The following is a 19,512-nucleotide window of genomic DNA, read 5'->3' as shown; positions in this document are numbered from 1 at the left end:
AAGACTATCAGGTTTGGAAGGGATTGGCAAGGCTTTAGGGTTTGTTGGAGGTATTAAACATTGAGAAAACAGGTTCAGGGTCTGGAAGTATCATGTCAAGAAAGGACTATAACAAGATATAGGGAAATAATATGCCTGATTCAATGCTTTCCTGAAGGAAGTTACCTTGCCTTATCACCATGATGATGAGCCTTCATATTTTACCTGTGATCATATTTAGCTTATGAATAGCTCATGACTTCTTTCCTATGTTTTATAACTTGGAAAGAATTTTCAGGAGTTCTAGATAGTATTCTCCCTCTGGTACTGAGACTTGAACTCCAAGCCTTATGCTTTTGTTTGTCTGCTTTGCTCAAAGCTGATACTTTACCACATGAGCCACAACTCCACTTCTAGCTTTTTGGTGGTTAATTGGAAATGGGATTCTCATGGACTTTCCTACTGGGGCTGGCTTCAAACCACACTGCTCAGATCTCAACCTCCTGATTAGATAGGAGAATACTGGTGTGAGCCACTAACACCCAGCTATTCCTCTCCACCTTAAAGGCAGACAAATGCATCAGAGTGATTTGCATTATAGCTTACTTGGCATTACTTTTCATCAAAGTTTCACAAGTAATAACTAATACATAGGTAGTAATATTTCAAAGAACAGAACACAAGCTATAGAATGTCAAATACATATGTAATCGACAATGCAAAAGGAAGTAGCCCTCAGAAGTTTAGTTGTATGGAATCAAGAAACAGAAGGATTACATCTTTGGAGGTTGTGGAAGTATATCTTCCCTGATACATTCAAATTCCTTGCTTCTAGAATATAATGAATAAAGATAACTCGAAACACTGCTTCCATGTATTTATATATAAAAATATGTGAATGGATTGCTAGCCAAACTACATTATGTTCAGTGAAGAAATGTTTAGTAGAAAGCATTTTTCAAAATGTTATACTACCCACAAGTATTTAAGAAATTCATAAATTCAAAATGAACTTGGTATTGGCAATCAAATTATGTGTGAGGCACAGTTCTACATATCTTCGGAGACAGAGTTCTATATATAACCAGAATCATAGTTCATGACCTTTGTGACCTTACAGATACGAGCAATAAAATATACAAATCAATGCATTGCTTTCAGGGCTTTGATTAAGCTGTAGAATACTGTGGTTAAACCAGCAAGTTGCTTGGGTATAGGAAATGATGGAACAATAGAGGGGCACTTCTCAGAGAAGACTTTATGGTTAAGAAGACTAGGGACTGAGATTCAAGAGATGATTTATGCTACTCAACAGAAAAGCAGGTGAGCATTGCTTGGATGAAAAACAAAAGTAGATGAAAAAAAGTAAGAGTTGAAGCTGGAAAAACAAATCAGAAAACTTGAATTATCTGAGTCAAGTACCAATCTGAGAAGATTTTGATTGGAAAGTTTCTGGGTGACCTTAATTTTTTTTTATAGTTGAAATGTTCCCGACTGATTTAGCTAGAGTAAAATTGGAGTTGAGAAAGCAGCAGCTGTGTGTGTGTGTGTGTGTGTGTGTGTGTGTGCATGTGTGTGTGTATACATGTATGCTTGTATTGGGGCTTGAAAGTAGAGTCTTGGTGTTGTCCCTTAGCTTTTATGCTCAAAGCTGGCACTCTACTTTTTGAGCCACAGCTCCAGTTCTGACATTTTGCTGGTTAATTGGAGATAAGTGACCCATGGGGTTTCCTGCCCAGGATAGCTTTTTACCACAATACACAGTCTCAGCCTCCTTAGTAGTTAGGATTATAGGTCTAAGTCATTGGTACCTGGCTTAAGGCAGCTTTTGCAGATGTGAGGGAGAAACATAATTGACTAAGCCTAGGGTAGTTGTAACAGAAAAGCAAAGACAAAATAAAGTAGTTTCCTGCACTGGGAGATGTCATTAAGTAAATGTCTTCATTGGATTTGGGGTTACAAAAAGGGGATATCTTAGGAAACACTGGGTGTATAATAATGCCGATCTGGCACATAAAAATAGGTCATTATTTGAAAAAGAGAAGGAACAAACCAGATGATTAATCTTCTATGGTAATATTGAATTTGAGATCCCTGAGGCTTTGTGTAGTTGCGTTATTTAACAAAACTTTAATGAGAACCCATCAGCTGGAAGAAATAGGAGAAAGTGGGTGGTGGGTATCACAGACACAAATAAAATGTGACTTAGACTATATCCTCCCTTCCTTGTCATTCTATTCTCTCTACGCTTTACCCCAAGCTGTTCTCCTTATCATTAGATGAACACATGGATAACCAGGATGGTCTATGTTCCACGTACTCAGGACAAAGAACTGGGAAAGAAGAACTTTGAAAGGGAAATATAGACTCTAGAGTTCAGGCTCAACATTAGCTTTTCCAGAACCACTTTAATACACATTTCTCTAGAAGTAAGATTTGCTTAAAAATATTTATTAACATGTTGCATGGCTAAACTTATTTTTATTAACTTAGTAACTGTTGTAAAACTGTAAATACAGGATGATTCAACTGCTTTCTATTAATTGCTTTTGGGTGAGAGAAATCATAAAATATTACATAAAATAATAAAATATTACATAAACACAATAAGCCTGATCTACATAAGCACACTGCAGTGTTCAAGATTAAGGCTCTCCCCAGCTTTTTTTATACTAGTTTCATTCCCAGTCATAATTACTAAGTGGCACTATCATTCATGAGTAAGAGCCCATGTTTACTCACCTCTTCCCTATATCTACCATCCTCTACCTCAATAGAACTCAGCAGTAGGCTCAGTAGTAGATTTTGCCTTTTCCACAATTCAGAACTTTGTTCAAACCCATCTTCTTCCCTTTTCCTTCTCTGCCACCATTCTTGCCCGATCACAAGCAGATCTTTCTCCAGCACAAACCATGCTCCACAAAGCAGCAATGTGATCTTCAAAAATGTACAATAGATGTACAATCCTCCAGTAGCTTCCTATTGCATTTAAATCAAATTCTAACATTTTGTCAGCAATTTCTGTTTTTTTTCTGTAGCTTTTTTTTTTTTGGCCAGTCCTAGGCCGTGAACTCAGGGCCTGAGCACTGTCCCTGGCTTCTTTTTTGCTCAAGGCTAGCACTCTGCCACTTGAGCCACAGCGCCACTTCTGGCCATTTTCTGTATATGTGGTGCTGAGGAATCGAACCCAGGGCCTCATGTATACGAGGCAAGCACTCTTGCCACTAGGCCATATCCCCAGCCCCAATTTCTGTTTTTTAATAAAATATATATATATACAGTAAATATTTAACTATAAATTATATTTATTTTAGTCTTTCAATTTTTTAACTGTCTTCAAATCATTGTACAAAGGGATTTCAATTTAATATGCCAGTTTATAAATACAATGCATCTAAGTCAGTGTCACTTCTTTCATCATTCTCTCTCATCTCTCCCAATTTGCCTTTGGTTTCTGTACATGAGCTGTCCTTCATCCACCATGTCTACCCTATGCGTTACAATCTCCCCATAATAATAACTATTAAGAACAGAGACTATCTAAAATGTAAGCTCAATGGCTTTAATACATAAATAAGGAAATAAATGAAAGTCTGGAAGAAGTCAAGACAAAGGATTAAATGATATGATCACTTAGTTGAAGGGATATCTGATGCTTGGAAAGCAAAGGCTCAATGACATAATATCCAGCAACTTGCCACTCACCGTGCATGGGGTCTGCATCCAGGGCTCTCCATCTATCTGCATGGGCAGGGACTTGCTAGTCCTAGGGGAAACAGTTCAATGTTAGCTCTAATACTAAACCTTTTAATCTATTAGATTATCTAACAGACTTATAGACAAAAGAGGTAATCAGGAAAGACAACTGTGTGATTTTGCTAGGCTTCTCAGAAAAGGAGCTATTCACTCACTGTTAATAAATACCCTAAAACATAACTGGGTCACAGGAAATGCTAAAAAATTTCAGAAAGCCACACAAAAAAGTCAAGGTTTATATTCAAGGACACAGGTAGAATTCATATACCCAAAGGAGACCCCTTGGGTGTCCATGCCCCTTGTGTTACAAACTTGGAGATAAGAGCTGGATATCCATGGCTCACGCTGGTAATTCTAGATAATGAGGAGACTGAGATCTAAGGATCCCGGTTTGAAGTCAACCTTGGCAAGAAAGCCCATGAAATAGTTATCTCCAATTACCCACCACCAAAAAGTTGGATGTGGATGTGAGGCTCAAGTGGTAGAACACTCGCCTTGAGCAAAAAAAAAGGCTAGGAACAGAGCACAGGCCCTGAGGTAAAGCCTTAGTATTATCACATACACACACACACACACACACACACACACACACACACACACACACACACCAAATGTGAAGAAAAGAAGTCCATGTTTCAGCTTTCCAAGAATCAATACTTTCCAATAAGTGACATCATTGTGTGCCCATTGTAGTTTCACCTCAGATTCAATTTAATTTTTTTTTCCTTACAGATAAAATATTGGCAAGTGGGGAATCCGTGGAAAGTTTGAAATTTAATGTATGAAAAAATTTCACCAAAGAATGATTCAAGACAAAAACTACACTGTATTAGTTTATGCAAAAAATTAAGTTCATAGTGCATCAATAGTTTTTTTTTCTTTAGAGAATATGCCCAGTACATACTTTGGTGCTTCTGGAAACAAAATGACTGAATAAATATAGGAGGGATGAATATACATCTTAGCTTTGGAGACTCACCATAGCTGTGGTTGTCACCAAGAGAGAATCACAGTGCACACATTGTGATAGGGAAATGGCTAACCAGTACTTGGTAAAATCTGCCCATGTCCATGATTTTGGAATGTGTAAATACTGATCATTGGTTATGTGAAGCAAAAATAGGACACGTGTTCCTATCAGCATTCTACAGAGTTTAAACTAGTTTGCAGTTAAGTCATGTTGTTCCTCCCCAGTCCTTGTTAATTACAGAGAAAGAACTACCTGATGACTACTGAAGAGCACTGAGCCAGCCGCCGGCCAGCACTTTTCAGGCCTGTGTAGATCTGACCCATCTCCATGGCTCCTTCCAAGCCAACCACTTCCAGAAGCTGGTCACTCAAGTCTGAAAGAAAACAAATTCCCTGCTGGTTACAGTGTACATGCATATGCCCACATGTTAATGCCATGGGATATTACAAGCCCCATTACAAGCAAAGCCTCTATCTCTCTTTTCTATTCTCCCTTCAATTTCAGGGCTTAAACTCAGGGTCTCATGCTCACTCAGCTTGCTCACATCTGGTGCTCTACCACCTGATCCATGACATCAGACTGGTTTTTTGCTGATTAATTGGACATTAGTCTGCAAATTAATTAGTTGGAGATTAACTTCTGAGTCTCTAGAACATTTTTGTTGTCTGACTTTGAATCTTGCTCCAAATCTCAGCCTTCTGATTAGCCAGGATTACAGAAATGAGCCACAATATCTGGTTTAGAAAACTTCTGTCTTGACAGCTAAAAGCAATGAAAAGATGGCCTTCCCTTGTAACTCTCATTTTAGCTAAACATTGAGGTTCTCTGGAAAATGATTTGCTGTCAAAGTATTCTAAAACAAGTGGGAAGAACAAATTGTCAGCCAATAATTTCCCAAAAAACCCATACCAATAGTTTTTTTACATCAACACACTTAGATGTTATTCCACATGTATATATGGAACATTAATACATCCCACATCAGACATTTGGCAGCAAATATATATCTAATCTCTACAGATAAAATATGAGGAGACACTGTCAAACAGGATTTTGTTAAATTACCTGAGAGTGAGAGACCTTAGGGATCACAGAGTTGAAGCTTCTTATTTTATATATTAGATAAACCATCAAGTGCCTTATCCATAATCAGAGATAACTTTGTGTAGAAGTTTAAGAGACAACAGTAGTTTCTTGAGATGTTTTCCTGATACATTTCTAGGTGCTGGTGGCTCATGCTTGTAATCCTAGCTACTCAGGAGGCTGAAATCTGAGGATCTTGGTTAGAAGGCAGTCCAGGCAGGAAAGTTCATGAGACTTCAATTAATCACAAAAAGCCAGAAGCACAAAATCCCCAAGTTAAATTGCCAGGACTGGCAAAAAAGAAATAGAGAAAGAAAGAAAGAAAAAAAGGAAGGAAGGAAGGAAGGAAAAGGAAGGAAGATAAGAAAGATAAAAAGAAAGGAAGGAAGGAGGGAAGGAAGAAAGGAAAGGAAGGAAGTCTCTGGAGGACCCCAAGAAGCTAGTATTACTGATGCAAACCATTCATGCCCATCTTATAACATTTATGTTTTGTTTTGCTTTTTGCAGGTCGTGGGGCTTGAACTCAGGGCCTGAGCCCTGTCCCTGACTTCTTTTTGCTCAGTGCTAGCACTCTACTACTTGAGCCACCATGCCACTTCCGGCTTTTTCTATGTATGTGATGCTGAGGAATTGAAACCAGGGATTCATGTATACGAGGCAAGCACCCTTACCACTAGGCCATATTCCGAGCTCCCTGATGTCAATTTAATATCTAAAAATCTCTGGAGCATACAATGCACAGTTATGCATTGTTTGATTGTGGAAGACAAACCTGTTATAGACAATGTGGTCTTGTACCTAATACCTTTTCTATAGACAGCCCTCATTCCCCACTAGTAGATTATTTTATCGTGGAATTCAGAAATGTTAATATTTCAGTTTCTCTAGTTCAACTATGTGGTCAAAAAAATCCTAAAACTTTAATGCTCATAGATCATAACCACTGGAATATTTAATATAAACATATAAACAGAATGTATGACCAAGCCTTCAGAGTTTTAAGTGAATGATAGAAAACATGTTTGAATTTAAAAAAATAGAGCAGCAGCATGAGGTTGATACAGGTAAACATCTTTCCATTACAAGATCAAATGTCACCAAGTCCTTGTTTAGAGCATACACTTTGCTACACTAGCCCTTATTAAGACTTATTTCACATGAAGCTTATTCTGTGTTTCTACTTTAAATTTATGTTGCCAAGAACAGATGGACAAGGAATAGAAACATATTCTTTCAGCTGTAGCCGGCACTAAAATGTGCTTGGCTCTGCAGCCTGGGTGTTAATATACTCATTTCTTAGGTATATGTCAACTAGAAAATGACATTGTGACAAATACTAAATCCCCAGATGTGTGCCTGATAATATTTATAAGACAACATCCACACCAGCACAGCCACAGACTTGAAGTGTACATATGCTGTTGTGGGTTTGTACTGCCAGATTCCTAAATAGGTGAGATTTCATTGTAGTTTTTGTAACGGTCTAAGGCTTGTTGCCGGGATCTGTTCTGTAAGAAAGGAAACACTTTCTCTGAACAGAGTGAATCTGTGATCCCTAACTTCTCCATGAACTACAGGAATTGTCTACACCCACACCATATTGCTACTGTCTACCACCCTCCTTCTGAGTCTTTTCTTTCCTTCTTTTAATTGATCTTTGTTTTTCTCCCTTTAAAAATACCCTGAAAATCAACTCAATTACTAATAATCAATAAAATAAAAAAGCTCTAAATTTGTGCTTTGCAAATTTGTTCCCACAGCATGTAAACAACCAATGCCTCCTTTGTGCTGTTTTTGCAACCTTGATTAGTTTCAGACAAAGAATTTCTATTATCTATCTATCTTTCTTTTTGTCATACAGGAGCTTGAACTCACAGTTTAGGCATTGTCCCTTAGGTTTTTTGCTCAAGACTTACAGTCTATCATCCTGGTCACAACTTCACTTATTAAGTTTTGGTGGTTAAATGGAGATAAGAGTTCTCATGGACATTTCTGCCCAGGCTGGCTTCAAATCAGTACCCTCAGATCTCAGCCTCCCCAGTGAGCTAAGTGTGAATTATTGTAACCAGCTTATCTATATATTTTTGAACAGTTTTTGCATGTAGTATTCTCTGAAAATACCAAAAACTTCTTTATTTCATATTTTTGCTAACTTTTATTTAGCAATATCCTATCCAAGCATATTAATGTACTTAATTGAGTTACAAGAGGCCTATTGATATACTTAAGAATAGGAGTAATGAGCAGGCATGATTGGTATTAGCTTATAATCCTTGCTACCCAGGAAGCTGAGACTTGGGGATGGAGGTTCAAAGTGAGCTTTGGCACAAAAAAATCTGTGAAACTCTAACTTCAATTAACCAACAAAACTCAAGATTTGAAGTGTAGCCCCAGGGGTAGAGCACAGGTTGTATGTGAGCAAGTGGAACAAGAGCATGAGCCCTGAGTTCAGTCCTTGGTAGTGGTATACACACACACATACACACACACACTCACAAACACACACACACATTAAGAATAGCAAACTATAGCTCTGTGGACCAAACACACTCCACTATGTATTTTGTATAGTTTATGAATTAAGACTTTTTTTAATAAAGTTAAGTAAAATGTGAGTAGTACTCTGACATGAAAATTACCTGAAACTCAAATTAAACTAAATTCAAAGTAAATCTTATAGATTCAGAGAAACATTCTTTTATAAAAGTTTGTCTATGTGTGCTTTGCATTATAGTGGCAGAATGGAGGATCTGTGATATCAATCACATGTATCTCAAAGTCTAAACTCTACTGTTTTAGATGAAAACAAACAAACAAACAAAAAAACAAACAAAAAAGCAACCTAGGCTCTGTTGGCTCATGCCTGTAATCCAAGCTACTCAAGAGCATGAAATCTGTGATTCATTGTTTCAAGCCAGCCCAAGCAGAAACACTGAGGAGACTTTTACCTCTAATTAACCAATAAATAGTTGGAAGTGAAAGTATAGCTCAAATGGTAGAGTGCTAGCCAATGGATAAAGCTGAATGAGAGCATGATGCCTAGAGTTTAAGCTTTAGTACAGGCATATGCGCGCGCGCGCACACACACACACACACACACACACACACACACACACACAGATTTTACTTAAATTCTGCAGTGGTGTTAAAAAATGGCATCACAGTGTCCAAGCTCTAATGTAAGTGTCCATGTGGCAGAGCAGCTGTTTTCAGCCACCACACAGTCATGTCAAGAGATCTCCCACAATCCATTTGTTAAAACAGTAAAGTTCCAAATGGCTCTGTTTCAAAATGAATTAAGAGTGCTTTAAATTCATTTTTTTGTTATATTGTTGCTTTTGCACTGTCCCTGAGCTCTTCAACTCAAGGTGAGCACTCTATCACTTTAACCACAGCACCACTCTGATTTTCTGGTGGTTAATTGGAGTCTCATAGACTTGCCTGTCTCAGATGGCTTTGAACTGTGATCCTCAGATCTCAGCCTTCTGAGTAGCTAGGATTACAGGCATGAACCACCAGCACCCAGCTTTAGCTTTGGATGTCTTAAGCATTAGGGTAAAGAGAGAGGGGTGAAAGTATCAAGGAGACATGCGGGTCTGGATGTGAAATGGCTGCTCGACCTCCCAGAGTCATGCACGATGCATTGAGAAGTCCTGACCACAAGATGTAATGGTGTGTGCATCTATTTTGGACACAGATCTTGTTTTGTTCAATTGAAGGAGAAAAGAACAGGCACCCAAAGGAGTGAGCATCCATTCAAATGCCTCCATGGGGGTATGGGAGAAGAGAAACTTTCAAGTTAGGTATTTTTGTATTTAAACAAAATTCTGCCAGGCAATGCTTCCAAAGGGGGAAAAATTAATTATCAATGCTGGGTCATATATGAATCAGACTTTTTACTAGATTGTCAGTAAATCTAAATGAGAAGAAACAGAACTTTTATTATTTCTAACATGTGATTGAAACTAAGTATTACTCTCAAATATAAATTCAGTCCACACAGAAGTAATACCTAGGATTGGTACTGAACACTTCATTAATTTTTTTGGATTTTTCTTTGGGATTCAGCAAAAATATAGCTGTTTTCACCATTTACCTTATTAAAATATCTTCATTAATTGCTACCTTATAATAATTACAATTTTATTTTACTCAAACTTAAGAATTTTTATGTACGTAGTACTTAAGTGTTATATATGCTTATTTTTATTTTGAAATTTTAATAATTACTGGCACTTAAATATATTTTTAATGTTATTAATAAGGAAATACATATAATACTAAATCAACTGTATCTACCAATTTTATCAGAATGGCTAAAGGGACATTTAACTAAGATGGTGAGGACCCTTATTTAGAATGGAATTTACTGTTGATTTTTTTAAATACGTTGTTGTTTTTATATTGGAGGGGCTGGGGTTGCAAACAAGGTCGTGACTAATGCTAGGAAGGTGCTTTGCCACTGAACCACTCTACCAACCCTGCCTTTGATTTTGTAAATCATTTTGGTGCCACATTATTTAGTTACACAAGGAATCGGGGTTAGGAGTGTAGGTTCAGAAAGTCAGGGGTACAGATAGATTAGAAAACCTAGGAGCAGCCAAGCTAATAAGTGGGTAATATTTATTCATAGCTTCGTTTCTTCATTTTGACAGTTTTGCCCTGATAACATGTCTCATTATATAATTGTTTCAGACTGCCATATGTGAGGGAACAGAAGAAGATGCATTGCAAACACAGACTGAGTGTGGGCTGTAGCATTTCATAGAAGAGTGTGTCCCCAGGCAGGGAGGGAGGGTTGGAGAGGAGCAGGACAAATCTTTTCTGTGTAGTGTCCAGCAACGTGCTGTCCCTCCATGGGAGAACATGTGGAGGGCCATCTTCCACTCAGCAGGAGCATTTGGTAAACATCGTAAGTTACTAATTGTATCACGATTTAGTAAAACTTGTTGGCCACAGTTAAGAACAGGCTAGCTATGGAATTGTACCTTGCTAGGAATAAGTTGACATATGTCTTCTGATCCAGAATAAACTTGGTGTGTGCTGTTGGAGATTAAACTAGATAGAGCTTGGCGTTCATAGGCAAGTGCTAGAATCCTTGAGTGATGTCCCCAAACCTTTTTGTTTCTTTGTTTTCTTTTGCTTTTTGTTTTAGTTTTGCTTTAGTTGGCCTTGAAATTAAGATCCTCCTACCTCTGCCTCCATGTCCCATCATGATCATCTCAATGTACATATAAACATAAAATCAGGCTTTGTATACCTTAAGGAACATGCCACGCAAAGGAAATGGAATAGAAAGTGTTCATGTATATTTTGCATACTTACTAAGAGTTTTATAGGTACTTTCTTCTTTAAGACTAACTGCAGTAATTTCAGGCTGGGATTGTTCTCATTGAATTAATGAGGAACTTATAATTGAAAAAAAATTCACATATAATTGAAATTCAACTAGACATGCTCAACACCAAATTCCATGATATTGTACATACTGACACCAGCAAAAAAAACAACTCTATTATCTATCTATGTATCTATCTATCTATCATTACTACCCACCTTCTATTAGTGCTGCTAACAATACTGTCTCTAATTGTTTCAGATGTGAAAAGAAAATTTACAGTACTACTCCTATTTATAATGACTACTCCAGGTCATATGTGAATCATCACCTGAAGAAATGCCATAAGAAAGCTAAAACAAGGGAAATACTTTTTTTGGAAAGACGTCTACCCTAAATGTCTAAAATGTTTAAACTAAAAAAAACAAAACACAGTATACACGGTTTCCAATATACTCAGATAAGATTACAGAGATAGTTTAGGTAGAACCACAGGAAGGTGATACAAGAACATCATCAATAATAGAAGCTACAGATACACATGGGACGTAGAAAGTAGTTACAACTGTGATATAATAATTGTCTCCATAACATGGAGTTCATTTCACTTAGCATCATCTTATGTGTTCATAAGGGTATAGCTATTGGGCCTTGTGATGCTCTGCTATGACTTGCCTAAACCTGTACTAATTATTCCCAATAAGGGAGACCATAGAGTCCATGTTTCTTTGGGTCTGGCTCACTTCACTTAGTATAATTTTTTCCAAGTCCTTCCATTTCCGTACAAATGGGACAATGTCATTCTTTCTGATAGAGGCATAAAATTCCATTGTGTATGTGTACCACATTTTCCTGATCCATTCCTCTACTGAGGGGCATCTGGGTTGGTTCCAGATTCTCGCTATGACAAATTGTGCTGCGATGAACATTGTTGTGCTGGTGGCATTACTGTGATTTTTGAAAGGGAATACCAAAATTGAGAGACACAGGGTAAAAAAAGAAAACAACTACAAAAGCAATACTTGCAAAACTGTTTGATGTAAGTGAACTGAACACCTCAGGGGGGGGAAGTGTAAGGGGGAGGGGGAAGGGGGGTATGAGGGACAAGGTAACAAACAGTACAAGAAATGTATCCAATGCCTAACATATGAAACTGTAACCTCTCTGTACATCAGTTTGATAATAAAAATTTGAAAAAAAAAAAAAAAAAACCACAAATAGACTTTGGCTCAGCGCCGGTGGCTGGGAATTCCATGAGGCTCTTATCTCCAATTGACCACCAGAAAACTGGAAGTGCTGTGGCTCAAGTGGAAGAGGCTTGCCTTGCTAAAGATCTCAAGGACAGTGCCTAGGCCTAGAGATTCAAGCCTCAGGACCGACAAAAAATAGACTTCTGTATAAAATGTCTAATGTTATCTGGAAAAGCAACTTGCATGGTATATCCTACTACCTACTGAAATGAAAAAAAAGAATGGTTGTTTGTGTGTGTGGGCGTGTGGTAGTGTGGTGTCCCTATAACCTGGTTTTCAAAAAGGACTTTCCTATCTTTGAAAGCCATCTTTTTTTTTTAAATAATCAGCCAGAGTTGGCTATAACTTTTTTTGGGGGGAGGGCTTTCATTCTAAAATTCTGAATTTCTCTAAATGTAACTAAAAAGAAGACCAGAATTCACAGTACAGCATACTGTCAACAATGTCTCCTTTGGGATGAGAGCAGATCAGACCCTGAAAATCACTTTATATGTGTAGTTGAAAAGATGACCCTCACCATGGGACATAAGACCAAAAGAAATCATTCACAAGGCCCAGAAAAAAACCAGTGGAAAGATTTCCCACAGCCTCCCTCCCTACAAGCCACCCTTCCCCCTTCTACGCTGATCGTATTAGAAAGACATAAACGTAAGAGAAGAGATTCTGAGGAGAAGCAAATGGTGAATTTGAACACTGCTGCTTCTAGGTCCTTGAGTCAACTTGCTGTCTCCAGTCTTTGTGGAGGCACTGAAGGCCTTCACTTGTTTTCTGTGTGAATGAGCCGTTAGTGTGTGTGGGAATGTTTTCCCTGAACATTGCCTCCTCTGCCCTCTTCTATAAACCCAGCTACTTCTCATGTCTCCTCCTATTAGTGCCATCACTGAACAAAACAAGTGCTCATGAATGAGAGCTGATGTCAGCAAACTGTGAATAGCTCCTGGGGGGTGGGGATCTCTACCCTAAAACTGATGCCAGGGGTGGCTGAAGTGATCAGGGAAAGTCTAACCCTTCCTTTCCTGACAGTCAAGTAGTTAAAGCAGCTTGAAAAGAAGACAAAACAAATCCAACTTAAAATCTAATTTAGCAAAGGAATAGCGCCAATAATTCTTTCAGTCCATTTCCTTAACCACTATGAAGAACAACTGTTGAAATATAGAATAAAATGAACTATTTCTAGCCATTGTTTAGTTTAGGTTCAGTGGAATGTGAAAACAATGAATATATGCTATTCTGGAATTCATAAACCGAATACTAAAAATTAAAGAGGATGAGCAATGATATCTTCTGCCAGATATTTCCATGTATGACAGAGCTGTTAATATTTGACCTATTTTACTTACATACAAATATTATACACCTAGGACGAAATCCTGTGAATCATGGCTTTGCCCAATGGGACTATAGTGGTTTCTGCTGTGAAAGTTTGTGTGCTGAAAGAGTTTTGTTGTTATTGTAGGAGTGATATAGACTCAAACACCAAGTTTACTTCATATTAACAGTGTTTCAACTTTTAAAAGCCAGCCGTTCCTCACTCATTAATGCCTCTAGGGAAGAATTATTGTGGTCAGGGAAGAATCTACTGAATTTGTTCTTTATTTACTGTTTTTCATTTGTTTGAAAGCTTATAACAGATTGTGGACAGATGGACCATCCGATCTAATAGGCTGCTTGTTAGCAAGGTAGTAGAAGCTTAGAAGACACTCAAATTCTTCTCTTTTGCATATAGTCTTTACCCTTTTACCTCTTTCTTGTGCAGTCAGGTAATTTAATTTCATGGCCTATGCCTACTGTAAAAAAATATGCTCTTGTTCTGCATTACTAAATTGAGTTAGTGCTGACATAAATAGTTTTATTTAAATAGGATTTGATAATCAATTCCATTTGTAAATAGTTGTTAAAAAAACCCACAGAATCCTTGGTCAACTCATTTAAAAAGTTAGTAGAAAAATCCATTTGCCATCTGAAGTTTCTGAGAAGAAAGGTGTACCCCACTGCTGTACAACACCCTTCACCTCATGAGCTTTGTGTATCAGTCATGTTCCATAAGTCTCCAAATGGATAGAATTGAAAACTAATCTAGAATAAGCTTTTGTATATAGACATGTTGAGAGGTTCAGAGAAGCCACCCCCAAAAGTGTCTGGGAGAAAGTTTACTTTCACATTTTACAAGGCATGTCCTTTTATCTTTACAAAAACAATTGCACTGAAATATGAATCCAGCTTCTAGAAAATAGAGCAATATTCATGACTGTTAATGATGTCAAAAGCAGAACCACAGCACTGAAGTCTCTTCACCCTTAGCAACATCTAGAAACATAAAATAAATTTGAGTACAAACATTCAGATTTCTAATGCTTTATCTTTCTTTTCCAGGACTTGCTTTTGGGGCTGTATTGTGGGCAACTCAAACCTCATTTTCCATTAGGAACTTTGCCCAGTGCATCAAATTCTTCTTTTACCTCATTATATAGAAGATCTATCCCTTAAAAATACTTTAAAAATACTATGGCGTGGATACCCTTGGTACAAAGTAAAATCATTCTATTTAGTCATATTCATTGAAAAGTTACTTGTTTAAAAGGGCTTTGCTGTAATGGTTTTGTAGCCTTCATACAACAGAACAAAAGCACTTCTATGAGAGAAGACTAAACTTGGACAAATCGTTAAAAAAAAGAGAAGCAAAGTTCCTCTCTGTTTTTATCAAATTTGGTTGCTGCAGCTGTTCCCAGTTTCTGTATTTTAAAAATAGCCTTATTCAGTGCCTTGTTGGCTAAAGGCCAGAGTGCCATTAGAACATGCTGTACGGAAAACCTCTATTCAGTTACAGATACAGAAATATATTTAAGATCAGTGGGGGTCATCTGCAGCAAACACTTGTAAAGGAAAATAGAATTTTAATGTGTTTGGACAGATCACCACTTTTATTAGCTAGTTTAAAGCCCTTGTGGAGAACCTTCCTATTATTCTCTTTTAACTCAGAGATAAAAATGGAGAAAAAGTATCAATTTCACTGGGAAAATGTTATTAAAAAGGTCTATTTCTCAAATAGGAATTGTTTAGCTAAGATACACACTTGAAAGAATACTTTCTAGTGATTTCTCATTGGTCATCACATGCATCCATCCAATGAAAAGTTACTGAGCAAATATTTTATATATAGGTCATAATTGATCTCCCCTATAAGCCATCAAATGAATGTCACCAATTCTAAGTAGACCAATCTGCCTCCCAAAATGAGACTGGACTGATATTGAACTGATAGATTCATCTCTTTGGGCTCAAAGTACATTCAGTTTAGGTCAAAGAATTGAATTATTCAGGAAAGTTTCAGAGCTGATCACCAAATCTCTTCTATTCTCTCCATTATTCCCTCAATAAATGATAGAAACTAGCACTTGGAACTAAATAGATTAATACAGGAGTGTCAATTTGAGTTGAAAGTGAAAAGAATCTTCATGAGTCATCAATAAAAAGGAATATTTTCCTGATTCCAGGAAATAAGAGCAGCAAGAAAGTATTAGAAAGCAGGTCACAGGAAAACAGAGGCAAGAAGAGTAATATTCATTAGGGAAATGTACACTAGCTGTCAAGGTATAAATCACTCAGAAGTTTACCTTTCTTGGAGGCTGACATGTTAGCTTACCACAGTTCTGTAGAGGTTGGTTAAATGCACCAGCCTCCTGGATTAAAGATGAAAAGACTTTATAGCCATAGCAACAGTTGTAAACAGAAAGTCAACATTTCTATCACTCTCCTGCCCCCTCAATTTTAAAACAAGAAGATCCCACAAGACACCTATCTCACAAACACACACACACACACACACACACACACACACACACACACAGTGACATTTATTACAGAAGTAGTAAACTTAGTTTAGGGAAATCTTTTAAAAATAGGCATAAGCCTATCTGACTTTCTGCCCATGGCAAAACTGTTTAGAAAATGAAATCACTAACAATTCCTTGCTCAGGTGTAAATGGCTACTATGATGGTACTGACTGATGTAAAGGAGATATAATATTTCACAATTAGTAAGTGCAGCTGGACAGTTGGAGTGGATATTAGCTATTAAGGAATAGGAGTCAGAGGCCTCAATGTTGCGGCTGTAAGTCTGGCAGGTCATAGGAAAGGACAGGCTAAACTTGTAAGAGCAGTGTATTTGTCCAAACATACTGAATGACAGATGCAAGTGGAAAGACACTAAGCTGAAGTAGATCACTGAAGTTCCCATTTGAAGTCCTAACTTTTACTTGAGTTTTAAGGGTAATCTCAGGCAAGTTGTTTCATATTTCTGGGACCAACTTATCTTATCTCTAAAAGAGGAATGGAACTAACATTACCTTGTGATTAAACCTCTTGTTTCAATCAATCCCACAGTAATTTTCTTGCTTATTTTCTTTCTTTATTCCCCAGACTAAATATACTTTATACATAAGTAATGCAATTATGAATTCTGTGAATGCTACACTTTTGATGGATCAACATTTCCTTGAGAATAGTTTAGAAAAATGTTGGAGGTAAACTAATTAAGGGTAGAGTGACTCAGATGGAAGAAGACATGTGACTACAAATATTGAAGAAGCAAGGGGATGCAGAATGAATAGAACAAAAGAACAATATATTTAAAAATGGCATGCTGTCTTGAGTTATACCTCCAGCCCTTAATGGGAGGAGGAGAATAAAGGCACAATACTCAATGTGTATCCTATGAAATTAAGAAAAATGAGGGGAGGGGTTGGTTTGAACAGGATGGGGGAGAATGACAAAGTGGGTAACATTGATCAAGATACATTATAAACTGATTTGTGAAATTTTAACTACTTCATACAACTACTTACAGCTGATAAAATAGAATTTCAAAAAAATGGGATAATCTAAGAAGTCATTTGGGTTAGGTAATTGTGAAATGCAATTAACTGAGATGCCACACAGATAACCAAAATATGAACATCTTCCCTATGAAGGCAAAGGGAAATACATTAAGCAGATTAGCCCTCTGCAAGGGAGATGGGATGGGATTAGGCTAACTGTGAACCTGGAGGCACAACTGGAATATCCCTATTTGACACATCCTGCAGGGTTAGATTCAGTGTCTTCATGCCTGGCTTATTATTTGAGATCTCTAGCTAGCTATGAGCTACTATCCTCCTGGACATCTTTACATCTGAAGTATATGAGATTATGGGCAGGGTAGCTGTGGCCACGTTTAGTTCCATGTATACCAAGATGTGAGCAAAGTAAGTGAGAGAAGTATACTTCCTAATTAAAATCAGATTATGAAAAACCTTACAGAACTGACCTGTTCTTTTTTTTAAAAGTTAATGTACTGTTTCCAAATATGGAGGATATTTAACTCTGTAAGATGTGGATGGTGGGTGGAAGAGTAAGGATGGCTTGGCATTTAGGGAAATTCAAGAGTTAGGAATAACAACTTGTCCATGCTCAGTCATGAGAAGCCTTACTAAACTTGACTGGAGGCTTGGATTGCCCCTGTATTTTCCAAACATAGCTGTGGCAGTTAATATTTCTAAGTTGAACATGGAAATTATTAGATTTAATTCTATAATCTCACAGGGTAGAGTGGGTGAGAGACCTGTCTGGATGGAATAAGAAGATGGGATTCATATATGATGGCTCTGTCCTCATGACCAAAGGCCCTACTTTCAATGCCATCACCTTTTGGGTTTTAATACCAATATATAAATTTGGAGGTGAGCAGAGAATAGACACCACAAATAGACTGCAAAGAAATGAGGAAGCAGAATGGTCAATTAGGGTTTGACCTGATGAAAAATGACAAGGAGATAAAGCCAGTCTGGGAACAGAGCTGACAGTGCCACTTATGCCCAGATTCAAGTTTGTGAGCCACCAAAGAAGGAAAAGCTGGGTGGAAAGTAAGTGGGAAAAGCAAAAGCAGAGCAAGTGTTATTTTGGATGTGCTGGTACAATGGTCTGTGCAGGACTTTCATACAGAGCTCTCCACAGAGATGACTGCTTGGAGAATCGACCTATCTATGTGACATTTTAATAAGAGGGATATAATATTAATATGGATATTATTTCCAAATCAACTTGCAATCTTTAAGGGTGACAATCATATACTATGTTGCTTTGGGGCTTGTTTTGTTTTTAGATCCCTAAATGGACAACTTGGCACAGAGTAGACAATCAATAAGCATATATTGAATTAGTAATAATGCATTGAATTAAGTACACTTGAAGCTTTACTGATAGTCTTTTTTAAGGGTCTCTAAAAAAAGGTTCACCTTTAAACTTAGTTTACAATGAATACTAGTTAAGGAAAAATGGTTGCAGATTTAAGAAACAAATTTAACTAAGTGGCAAATGTGTTCATTTTGATGAAAGATAATGGATTGATTGTCTTTTGTGTGGTAATCATTTTTCCTTAGCTTTGTTTGGTTTCTTCTACTTTTTATGTTTAATTTAAGACCGTATTACCTATGAACTATGCTTAAGCCAGTGTTAGCTGAATTATTATTATTATTATTATTATTATTATTACTCACTTTGTATCTCAAGCCACTCCTTACTGATACAATTTTGTAGATGGAGAAAAATGTCAAAGAAGGTAAGTTATTTTTTCACAGTTTTACAGCACACAAGTCAGGGGTTCTTTCTATGATAACACAAATACTTTTTATATCTTAATTATACTGATAGATTCTTTGGGTATTTGCCATTGATTAATAAAATCTTATCAAGGGGTCAGGCACTAATGGCTCATGTCTGCAATCTTAGGTTCATAGGAGTTGAAGAATGAGAAAATCAAAGTTCTAGGGAAGCTCTGGCACAAACTGAGATTCTTATCTCAATGGAAAAATCCAGGCATGGTATTATCTCAGTTATGGCAGAGAACCTGAACAGGAATATTACAGTCTGGACCAGTCTGAAAAGGATTAGATCTGGTAAACACACAAAGTTCTGAATTCAAAAGTCAGTACCATAAAATAAAAATCTTGAAGTATGTAGCCATTTTATCAGTTTTAAACTCCTACTATTGGTATTTTTATTGACTAAAGATTAAAACCAATTTTGCCACATTATTGGCTATCTTAATTTAATAGCAAGTTTGAAGCAATACAGCAAAACCTTAGATAACTGACCTCTGT

General features: G+C 37.1%; 1 protein-coding gene across 6 annotated transcripts in view; it reads right to left on the bottom strand.

Annotated features, from left to right (window-relative positions):
* Dgkb (diacylglycerol kinase beta) overlaps positions 1–19,512 on the bottom strand; it is a 549,587-nt gene that overhangs the window by 17,014 nt on the left and 513,061 nt on the right. For all 6 annotated transcript variants that reach the window (XM_048337833.1, XM_048337834.1, XM_048337835.1 and 3 more), the window contains 2 exons: positions 4,958–5,078; positions 3,685–3,745 (listed from right to left, as the gene is read on the bottom strand). In XM_048337833.1, coding sequence (XP_048193790.1) covers positions 3,685–3,745; positions 4,958–5,078 — 182 coding nt within the window. The remainder of the gene's footprint in view (positions 1–3,684; positions 3,746–4,957; positions 5,079–19,512) is intronic.

The sequence above is a fragment of the Perognathus longimembris genome, chromosome 2 (assembly GCF_023159225.1).
Source record: "Perognathus longimembris pacificus isolate PPM17 chromosome 2, ASM2315922v1, whole genome shotgun sequence".
NCBI lineage: Eukaryota > Metazoa > Chordata > Mammalia > Rodentia > Heteromyidae > Perognathus > Perognathus longimembris.
Note: the sequence above shows the minus strand (reverse complement) of the source record. Positions and strands in the feature narration are given on the sequence as shown.